Source organism: Lolium rigidum, chromosome 6 (genome assembly GCF_022539505.1).
Source record: "Lolium rigidum isolate FL_2022 chromosome 6, APGP_CSIRO_Lrig_0.1, whole genome shotgun sequence".
NCBI classification, from domain to species: Eukaryota; Viridiplantae; Streptophyta; class Magnoliopsida; order Poales; family Poaceae; genus Lolium; species Lolium rigidum.
Window position 1 is genome coordinate 32,088,041 of NC_061513.1, and position 11,455 is coordinate 32,099,495.

Sequence of the window (11,455 nt, forward strand, 5' to 3'; positions counted from 1 at the left end):
TTAGACCGATGGATTGACGACTTGGCCGGCGAAAACCACGACTCCAGTGAGCTCCTCCTTGATCAAGTACATGAAGGGGTGGTCGGCGACGAAGTCTACTACTGGGACCGGCGGCCTAACCACAGACGAACAACCAGCACCGTAAAAACCGAACATGGTCGCCGCGGCTGCCTCGGTCCCTTGTTCATTTACTTCAACGAAGGACTGGTGATACACGTTGGAGACGACGAACCCTCGGTGGTCCGCCGCATTCGTCGGCTCCAGCATCTCCGAGAAGTCGGAGGCTTGGTGGTCGAACGGCAGGTGCAGGCCGAGGCCCTGCAGCAACCCGGTCGCCTCCGCCTTGTAGGATATGGTGAACTTGGGTACCCTGAAGTCGCCCACGGGGACCTTGTTGGCCCAGATATCCATGGAGACCTGCTTGAGCAGCTCCGGGCTGGCGGCCAGCTTCTGCACCATGCTCTGCAGGCCGTTCCGCTGATTCGGGAGGTAGATGTACATGGCGAAATGCCGCCGGCGGCTCTCGTCAATGCCGCCGCACGCGTAGAGGAGCTTGAGGACCTTCCAGTCGGGGCAGCAGGCGATGTACTGGTTCAGCCGGCTCGACATGAAGGGCACGCGGACTTCCCTATTGGCGGGCAGGTGGAAGGTTCCTGGCTGCGTGAGCTGGGCGTCGAACTTGGTGTCCCAGACGCCCTTGAAGTAGAGCGCGTTCGCCAGGATGCAGCGCGTGGCGGCGCTCACGGAGCCGCTGGGGAGGAAGTCCTTGATCAGGCCCGCCGTCGCCGCCGAGAACCACTGGTTGATCGAGTACCTCGACACGTCGGGCTGGGAGGGAAAAAATCTGATGTGAGAAATCGCAGATGCAATGATGCAAGTAATTAGACCAGTCTGGCCGGCGTGGTAATATGCTCACCATTGTCGAGAAGGACGTCTGGCGAGCCTGGGCGCGGTAATGCTCGGCGACGACGCGAGCGTAGTCGGCCTTGAGGCGAGCGGCCGCGTCGTCCACCCAGACGCCGTTGGCGAACCGCAGCTTCGGCCCGCCGTCGCCGTCACCGTCGGCGAGCACGCGCAGGGCGACGCGCGACGCGAGCAGCGCGTGGGCGTAGCCCCCGGCGGGGCCGAGGACGGCGACGATCTCGTCGAGCGTGGCGCCGCGGGCCCCGCGCCGAGTAGCACCAGCGCCGCGTGGATGGAGAGCGGGGAGATGGCGAGGTTGCTGGCGCCCGCGCCGGGCCTGCACGCGTCGGCGCGCACGAGGTGGTGCAGGGCGCGCATCGCGAAGGCGACCTCGCCCCTGCCGGCCTCCGCGATCTCCGTCTCCATGGCCGAGTCCGGCGTCGCGAGGGGATCTGTTTTCGGTGGTTCTGTCCGTCGCGGCGTCGAGGCTATGGATTTTGTAGCGAGATGTGCTGCGTGAGTTCGACGCAAGGAGTGGCGCCGTGTTGTGTTCATGTAGTACTCGTAGTAGGTTTCAGATTCAGTTTCGATTTTGGTTCTCTTTTGGGCCGTGCTGAGAGCATCTCCACTCACCCTATCCCAAAGTTCTCCAATAGCTAATTTGCGGGCATTGGCGCGAAAAAAGACGCCCAGCCACAATCCCTAAATAGTTCTAAAAAAAAAGCCACAACCCCTAAATTTTATTTTTCCGCGCGGCCTAACTTTTCATCCGGCCTCCCAGGCCGAACCCAATCTATAGGGCTAGCCAGCGTGGTGAGAAAACGCCGCGGGCCAGCTTTATTGGCGACTAGAGCAAAAAAAAAAACACAAACATTTTCCTCCTTTCGCCTCCCGACCACTATCGCCACCGCAACCACCCCTCGCCGCGACGGTCCATTGCCACCGGTAGAAACCCACTCCGCGGCCGTATACAATCCGCCGCAAACCCTCGCCACCTGGTCGGCCCTTCCGACCGTCGCCGTTCACCCGCTCCCGCCACCACTGCTGCCTCCATCTCCACCGCGCTCCCACCTTTCACGCGAGGTGTTCGGCTATTTGCCAAGGCGATGGACTCAGACGACTCGTACGTCATGGTCGCGCTCATGGATGAGGAGCTCGCTGTCGCGGCTGCCACCAGGGATGCCGCGGAGGACGACGAGCATCTGGCGATCCTCGTCTCCCTCTGGCCATGATCGCCGAGGAGGACAAGCCTATCATTAGTGGCTCCGCGCCGAGGCGCCGCAAGAGCAAGCCAAGGCAGAGGATGGAAGGCTACTGCATGCTCTATGCCGACACTACTTCGCCGACGATCCATTGCACGGCGATACCGTATTCCGCCGTCGTTTCCGGATGAGTAGGAAGCTGAATGTATCGTGACAATCCATTGCACGACGATACCGTATTTTTATGTGTTGTTGTATATAATGAAAAAGATAAAGAAAAACTAGAAGGAAAAAACAAAAGAACAAATAAAGAAAACAAAACAAGACAAAGAAAATTGCGTTGCAAATCCACGGGACAGGAAAAGCTCACAATAGTGCAACCTCACCAAGCTTAGGTGTTTGTACAAGTTTTATGGAGACGGTGCTAGAGAATGCTCTACTAGTTCTCGTGGAAGTGCAATGGTGAAAGAAAAGGTTTTGAAGTTGCAATGGAAGTTGAGGTGCGCTCCAAAACTTGATGAAGTTCAGCTGTGTCATGTTACTCTCCAATTCCGTGACAACGACGCTAAAAAATATTTTTGATGGCAACAACTCTGTTACCAAATTAGAACTCTTAATGCAGAGTGTTTTTTTTTCGATAAGGGGTGCTTTCATTACTTTTTAAAACTATAACACCCAGCCTCTGCATAACAAAGATGCACACAGCCGCGCACACACAAAATATCATAGAACCACACACGCAAAGTATCAAAAAGCCGATAACTGAAGATCTAATAACATGGGACGACAACTAAGACACATAGGATTCTAAGTGCAGAGTGTTGTAGTAATATTATTTATCCCACAAGGGTGACTCAAGGGTTTTAATCGAACTCACAGGGAATTGGACTGGACGTTCACTACTCCTTTCTCCTCTTCTATAGGTCCGCAAAACAAAATAATTGCCTTGTGTCCGAACACCAACATGTGGTTGTCAACCACAAGGTTTTGTATTAATAAAAGTAAATTAAAACAACAAATAAATAAAATTAAACAATCTATAACTAGGTAACAAAGTAAAAACAATAGAGTAAAGATCTTTTTAGCTAGGTTTTTGTTTTTGTTTGTTAATAGTAAAAGTATTTTTATATTTCCGATTTAATTAATGTAGAAAAATAAAAAAAAGTCAATAAACGTATTGAAAATTGGTATCTTATAATAAAAAGTTGACCTGGGTGCATGGGTTCACTTGTGTACTCTCTAATAAGGTGCAATGAACATAAATCAATTCAAAGAAGATATAATATTGATGAAATTTAATTATGTGCTTGATTAACATTCAGATAGGCGTCATGTCCTAATATAAAGATGATGCAACAAACCTTACTTATATTCCACTAAAAATGGAAAACTCGACTCAATTTAGAATTAAGAATAAACAAAGAATAACCTTAGCTACTTTTAAATGATATTTGAGTATCAAGTGTGCTACCTTGACCAAACAAGACCACCTTGGCTGCCACCAAGTGATTATATAACACATGCATTCACTTTACCCCTAGTGAGGTAACAAACAAAGGTAAAAATCATAGTGGATCTCGAATTTGTTGTCATTATCCAATCATCACCACCATATTACTCCAAATAATACACACGTTCCCCTGCACGCAGCTTTAAGGGTGCCTCATGGTGGATGCGAGCAATGATGTGCACAACTTTGTCGTGCCACGACCAGTGCCGACTAGGTACAACAAGAAGGAAGTCCCTTGTAGGAAGAAGCTCACCGGCTTGCAAAGGCATGCCACACGGTGGACACACGCAATGATGTGCAAAACTTTGCCGTGCCACGACCAGTGCCGACAAGGTACAACAGGGAGGAAGTCCCTTGTAGCAAGAAGCTCCCCGATAGAATAAATCATCCTTTCCCTCGTTGACCATGATTTAAAAATCAGACAACGTGACAAGCAAAATCAGCACAAACTTCTAGCTCATTTTAGGATACCACAAGAAGAGTCCATGGTATGTTATAAGAGGAGTGGTGAGGCAACCAGAATTCATAAACTGAATTCAAACAGGGTTAATACGTTTACCTGCATCGTGATAGGTTCTTAAACTTTGAAAAACATCGTGTTGTTTGTCCTCCAAAGTGCATGCAGCCAGCCTAGCCCAGCAAAACGCAGACGGAGGCCCATTCGGGGGCAGGGCAAAGAAGGCGGAGTGATGGCGTGTATTTCACACGTTCGTTGGGCAACCCCAAGAGGAAGGTATGATGCGCACAGCAGCAAGTTTTTCCTCAGAAAGAAACCAAGGTTTATCGAACCAGGAGGAGCCAAGAAGCACGTTGAAGGTTGATGGCGGCGGGATGTAGTGCGGCGCAACACCGGAGATTCCGGCGCCAACGTGGAACCTGCACAACACAACCAAAGTACTTTGCCCCAACGAAACAGAGTGAGGTTGTCAATCTCACCGGCTTGCTGTAACAAAGGATTAACCGTATTGTGTGGAAGATGATTGTTTGCAGAGAAAACAGCAGAAACAAGTATTGCAGCAGATTTGTATTTCAAGTATTAAAGAATGGACCAGGGTCCACAGTTCACTAGAGGTGTCTCTCCCATAAGATAAAAGCATGTTGGGTGAACAAATTACAGTCGGCAATTGACAAATAGAGAGGGCATAACAATGCACATACATGTCATGATAAGTATAGTGAGATTTAATTGGGCATTACGACAAAGTACATAGACCGCCATCCAACTGCATCTATGCCTAAAAAGTCCACCTTCGAGGTTATCGTCCGAACCCCTTCCAGTATTAAGTTGCAAAGCAACAGATAATTGCATTAAGTATGGTGCGTAATGTAATCAACAACTACATCCTCGGACATAGCGCCAATGTTTTATCCCTAGTGGCAACAAGCACAACACAATCTTAGAACTTTCTCGTCATCGTCCCAGGTGTCAATGCGAGCATGAACCCACTATCGAGCATAAATAATCCCTCTTGGAGTTAAGAGCAAAAACTTGGCCAGAGCCTCTACTAATAACGGAGAGCATGCAAGATCATAAACAACACATATGTAATAACTTGATAATTAACATAACATGGTATTCTCTATCCATCGGATCCCGACAAACACAACATAGAGTATTACGGATAGATGATCTTGATCATGTTAGGCAGCTCACAAGATCCAACAATGAAGCACAATGAGGAGAAGACAACCATCTAGCTACTGCTATGGACCCATAGTCCAGGGGTGAACTACTCACTCATCACTCCGGAGGCGACCATGGCGGTGTAGAGTCCTCCGGGAGATGAATCCCCTCTCCGGCAGGGTGCCGGAGGAGATCTCCAGAATCCCCCGAGATGGGATCGGCGGCGGCGGCGTCTCGCAAGGTTTTCCGTATCGTGGTTTTTCGCATCGTGGGTTTCGCGACGGAGGCTTTAAGTAGGCGGAAGGGCAGAGTCGGGGGCCGACGAGGGGCCCACACCACGGAGCGGCGCGGCCCCCTTGGCCGCGCCGCCTTGTGGTTTGGCCACCTCGTGGCCCCACTTCGTATGCTCTTCGGTCTTCCGGAAGGTTCGTGGCAAAATAGGCCCCCGGGTCTTCGTTTCGTCCAATTCCGAGAATATTTCGTTACTAGGATTTCGAAACCAAAAACAGCAGAAAACATCAACCGGCACTTCGGCATCTTGTTAATAGGTTAGTTCCGTAAAATGCACGAATATGACATAAAGTGTGCATAAAACATGTAGGTATCATCAATAATATGGCATAGAACATAAGAAATTATCGATACGTCGGAGACGTATCAAGCATCCCCAAGCTTAGTTTCGCTCGTCCCGAGCGAGTAAAACGATAACAAAGATAATTTCTGAAGTGACATGCCATCATAACCTTGATCATACTATTTGTAAACATATGTAATGAATGCAGCGATCAAAACAATGGTAATGACATGAGTAAACAAGTGAATCATAAAGCAAAGACTTTTCATGAATAGTACTTCAAGACAAGCATCAATAAGTCTTGCATAAGAGTTAACTCATAAAGCAATAAATCAAAGTAAAGGTATTGAAGCAACACAAAGGAAGATTAAGTTTCAGCGGTTGCTTTCAACTTGTAACATGTATATCTCATGGATAATTGTCAACATAGAGTAATATAACAAGTACAATATGCAAGTATGTAGGAATCAATGCACAGCTTCACACAAGTGTTTGCTTCTTGAGGTGGAGAGAGATAGGTGAACCGACTCAACATAAAAGTAAAGAGAATGGTCCTTCAAAGAGGAAAGCATCGATTGCTATATTTGTGCTAGAGCTTTTATTTTGAAAACATGAAACAATTTTGTCAACGGTAGTAATAAAGCATATGAGTTATGTAAATTATATCTTACAAGTTGCAAGTCTCATGCATAGTATACTAATAGTGCCCGCACCTTGTCCTAATTAGCTTGGACTACCGGATCTTTGCAATGCACATGTTTTAACCAAGTGTCACAATGGGGTACCTCCATGCCGCATGTACAAAGGTCTAAGGAGAAAGCTCGCATTTTGGATTTCTCGCTTTTGATTATTCTCAACTTAGACATCCATACCGGGACAACATGGACAACGGATAATGGACTCCTCTTTAATGCATAAGCATGTGGCAACAATTATTATTCTCATATGAGATTGAGGATATGTGTCCAAAACTGAAACTTCCACCATGATTCATGGCTTTAGTTAGCGGCCCAATGTTCTTCTCTAACAATACGCATGCTCCAACCATTAAGGTGGTAGATCTCTCTTACTTCAGACAAGACGGACATGCATAGCAACTCACATGATATTCAACAAAGGATAGTTGATGGCGTCCCCGAAGCATGGTTATCGCACAACAAGCAACTTAATAAGAGATAAAGTGCATAAGTACATATTCAATACCACAATAGTTTTTAAGCTATTTGTCCCATGAGCTATATATTGCAAAGGTGAATGATGGAATTTTAAAGGTAGCACTCAAGCAATTTACTTTGGAATGGCGGATAAATACCATGTAGTAGGTAGGTATGGTGGACACAAATGGCATAGTGGTTGGCTCAAGTATTTTGGATGCATGAGAAGTATTCCCTCTCGATACAAGGTTTAGGCTAGCAAGGTTATTTGAAACAAACACAAGGATGAACGGTGCAGCAAAACTCACATAAAAGACATATTGTAAACATTATAAGACTCTACACCGTCTTCCTTGTTGTTCAAAACTCAATACTAGATGTTATCTAGACTCTAGAGAAACCAAATATGCAAACCAAATTAGCAAGCTCTAAGTATTTCTTCATTAATGGGTGCAAAGTATATGATGCAAGAGCTTAAACATGAGCACAACGATTGCCAAGTATCAAATTATCCAAGACATTTTAGAGTTACTACATGTAGCATTTTCCAATTCCAACCATATAACAATTTAACGAAGATAAAACTTCGTCATGAATACTATGAGTAGAGCCTAAGGACATACTTGTCCATATGCTACAGCGGAGCGTGTCTCTCTCCCATAAAGTGAATGCTAGGATCCATTTTATTCAAACAAAACAAAAAATAAAAACAAACCGACGCTCCAAGCAAAGTGCATAAGATGTGACGGAATAAAAATATAGTTTCGGGGAGGAACCTGATAATGTTGTCGATGAAGAAGGGGATGCCTTGGGCATCCCCAAGATTAGACGCTTGAGTCTTCTTAGAATATGCAGGGGTGAACCACCGGGGCATCCCCAAGCTTAGAGCTTTCACTCTTCTTGATCATATTGCATCATACTCCTCTCTTGATCCTTGAAAACTTCCTCCACACCAAACTCGAAACAACTCATTAGAGGGTTAGTGCACAATAAAAATTCACATGTTCAGAGGTGACACAATCATTTTTAACACTTCTGGACATTGCATAAAGCTAATGGACATTAATGGATCAAAGAAATTCATCCAACATAGCGAAAGAGGCAATGCGAAATAAAAGGCAGAATCTGTCAAAACAGAACAGTCCGTAAAGATGGATTTTATTAGGCCACCAGACTTGCTCAAATGAAAATGCTCAAATTGAATGAAAGTTGCGTACATATCTGAGGATCATGCACGTAAATTGGCTTAATTTTCTGAGCTACCTACAGGGAGGTAGACCCAGATTCGTGAGAGCAAAGAAATCTGGAACTGCGCAGTAATCCAAATCTAGTACTTACTTTTCTATCAAAGAATTTACTTGGCACAACAAAACTCAAAACTAAGATAAGGAGAGGTTGCTACAGTAGTAAACAACTTCCAAGACTCAAATATAAAACAAAAATACTGTAGTAAAAACATGGGTTGTCTCCCATAAGCGCTTTTCTTTAACGCCTTTCAGCCTAGGCGCGTAAAGTGTATATCAAGTAACATCAAGAGATGAAGCATCAACATCATAATTTATTCTAATAATAGAATCATAAGTTAACTTCATTCTCTTTCTAGGGAAGTGTTCCATACCTTTCTTGAGAGGAAATTGATATTTAATATTACCTTCCTTCATATCAATAGTAGCACCAACGGTTCGAAGAAAAGGTCTTCCCAATATAATGGGGCAAGATGCATTGCATTCAATATCCAAGACAACAAAATCAACGGGGACAATGTTATTGTTAACCATAATATGAACATTATCAACTTTCCCCAAAGGTTTGTTTTTAGCATTATCGACGAGATTAACATCCGGATAACAGTTTTTCAATGGTGGCAAGTCAAGCATATCATAGACTTTTTTAGGCATAACGTAAATACTTGCACCAAGATCACATAAAGCATTACAATCAAAATCTTTGACTCTCATTTTAATGATGGGCTCCCAACCATCCTCTAGCTTTCTAGGAATAGAAGTTTCAAGTTTTAGTTTCTCTTCTCTAGCTTTTATGGGAGCATTTGTAATATGTTTTGTGAAAGCCAAGTTTACAGCGCTAGCATTGGGACTCTTAGCAAGTTTTTGTAAGAACTTTATAACTTCAGAGATGTGGCAATCATCAAAATCTAAATCATTACAATCTAAAGCAATGGGATTATCATCCCCAAGGTTGGAAAAAATTTCAGCAAGCTTTATCACAAGTAGCTTCAGTAGTTTTAGCAGCTTCGTGTAATTTTGCGCGTTTTGCACTAGGAGTAGAAGCATTGCCAACACCAATTATTTTACCATTAATAGTAGGAGGTGCAGCAACATGTGAATCATTAGCATTGCTAGTGGTGGTAATAGTCCAAACTTTAGCTACATTTTTCTCTTTAGCTAGTTTTTCATTTTCTTCTCTATCCCATCTAGCACGCAGCTTCAGCCATTAATCTTATATTCTCATTAATTCTAACTTGGATGGCATTTGCTGTAGTAACAATTTTATTTTCAATATCCCTATTAGGCATAACTTTCGATTTCAAAAGATCAACATCGAGGCAAGACTATCAACTCTAGAAACAAGAATATCAATTTTATTGAGCTTTTCCTCAATAGATTTGTTAAAAGCAGCTTTGTGTACTAATAAATTCTTTAAGCATGGCTTCAAGTCCAGGGGGTGTATTCCTATTATTGTTGTAAGAATTCCCATAAGAATTAGCATAACCGTTACCATTATTATAAGGATATGGCCTATAGTTATTACTAGAATTGTTCCGATAAGCATTGTTGTTGAAATTACTATTTTTAATGAAGTTTACATCAACATGTTCTTCTTGAGCAACCAATGAAGCTAATGGAACATTATTAGGATCAACATTAGTCCTATCATTCGCAAGCATAGACATAATAGCATCAACCTTATCATTCAAGGAAGAGGATTCTTCAACATAATTTACCTTCTTACCTTGTGGAGCTCTTTCCGTGTGCCATTCAGAGTAATTAATCATCATATTATCAAGAAGCTTTGTTGCTTCACCAAGAGTGATGGACATAAAGGTACCTCCAGCAGCTGAGTCCAATAAATTCCGCGAAGAAAAATTTAGTCCTGCATAGAAGGTTTGGATGATCATCCAAGTAGTCGACTCCATGGGTTGGGCAATTTTTAACCAAAGATTTCATTCTTTTCCAAGCTTGAGCAACATGTTCATTATCCAATTGTTTAAAATTCATTATGCTACTCCTCAAAGATATAATTTTAGCAGGGGGATAATATCTACCAATAGAAGCATCCTTGCATTTAGTTCAGGAATCAATACTATTCTTAGGCAGAGATAGCAACCAATCTTTAGCTCTTCCTCTTAATGAGAAAGGGAACAATTTTAATTTTATAATGTCACCATCTACATCTTTATACTTTTGCATTTCACACAATTCAACAAAATTATTGAGATGGGCAGCAGCATCATCGTAACTAACACCTGAAAATTGCTCTCGCATAACAAGATTCAAGTAAAGCAGGTTTAATTTCAAAGAATTCTGCTGTAGTAGCAGGTGGAGCAATAGGTGTGCATAAGAAATCATTATTATTTGTGCTAGTGAAGTCACACAACTTAGTATTTTCAGGGTTGGCCATTTTAGCAGTAGTAAATAAAGCAAACTAGATAAAGTAAATGCAAGTAAACTAATTTTTTTGTGTTTTTGATATAGCAAACAAGATAGTAAATAAAGTAAAGCTAGCAACTAATTTTTTTGTGTTTTGATATAAATGCAGCAAACAAAGTAGTAAATAAAATAAAGCAAGACAAAAACAAAGTAAAGAGATTGAGAAGTGGAGACTCCCCTTGCAGCGTGTCTTGATCTCCCCGGCAACGGCGCCGTAAAAAGAGCTTGATGGCGTGTATTTCACACGTTCGTTGGGCAACCCCAAGAGGAAGGTATGATGCGCACAGCAGCAAGTTTTCCCTCGAAAGAAACCAAGGTTTATCGAACCAGGAGGAGCCAAGAAGCACGTTGAAGGTTGATGGCGGCGGGATGTAGTGCGGCGCAACACCGGAGATTCCGGCGCCAACGTTGAACTCGCACAACACAACCGAAATACTTTGCCCCAACGAAACAAGTGAGGTTGTCAATCTCACCGGCTTGCTCGTAACAAAGGATTAACCGTATTGTGTGGAAGATGATTGTTTGCAGAGAAAACAGTAAAACAAGTATTGCAGCAGATTTGTATTTCAGTATTAAAGAATGGACCAGGGTCCACAGTTCACTAGATGTTGTGGGTATACTTCATAGGTGTACCATCGACAGTGCCTAGATCCGGCAAGCCCGGGTGGCCCACAGATGGTGATGAGGCATGTGGCCCATCGGGCGGCCCAGTTGCTGTTGATCATGAAGGAAGAAGTCCAGCCCAGGATCAGCGAGGCCGGATCCGTACCGACATAGGAGTAACCCGGATCCATGGAGGCCCATGAGGAACCCGGATCCG

General features: G+C 44.0%; 1 protein-coding gene and 1 pseudogene across 1 annotated transcript in view; one reads left to right on the plus strand and one right to left on the minus strand.

Annotated features, from left to right (window-relative positions):
* LOC124662394 lies at positions 1-1,329 on the minus strand (annotated as a pseudogene).
* Positions 1,330-2,131: 802 nt separating this feature from the next.
* The window catches only part of LOC124662395 (probable glycerol-3-phosphate dehydrogenase [NAD(+)] 1, cytosolic), a 13,888-nt gene continuing 4,564 nt past the window's right edge, over positions 2,132-11,455 (plus strand). The window contains exon 1 of the mRNA XM_047200236.1: positions 2,132-2,213. Coding sequence (XP_047056192.1) covers positions 2,132-2,213 — 82 coding nt within the window. The remainder of the gene's footprint in view (positions 2,214-11,455) is intronic.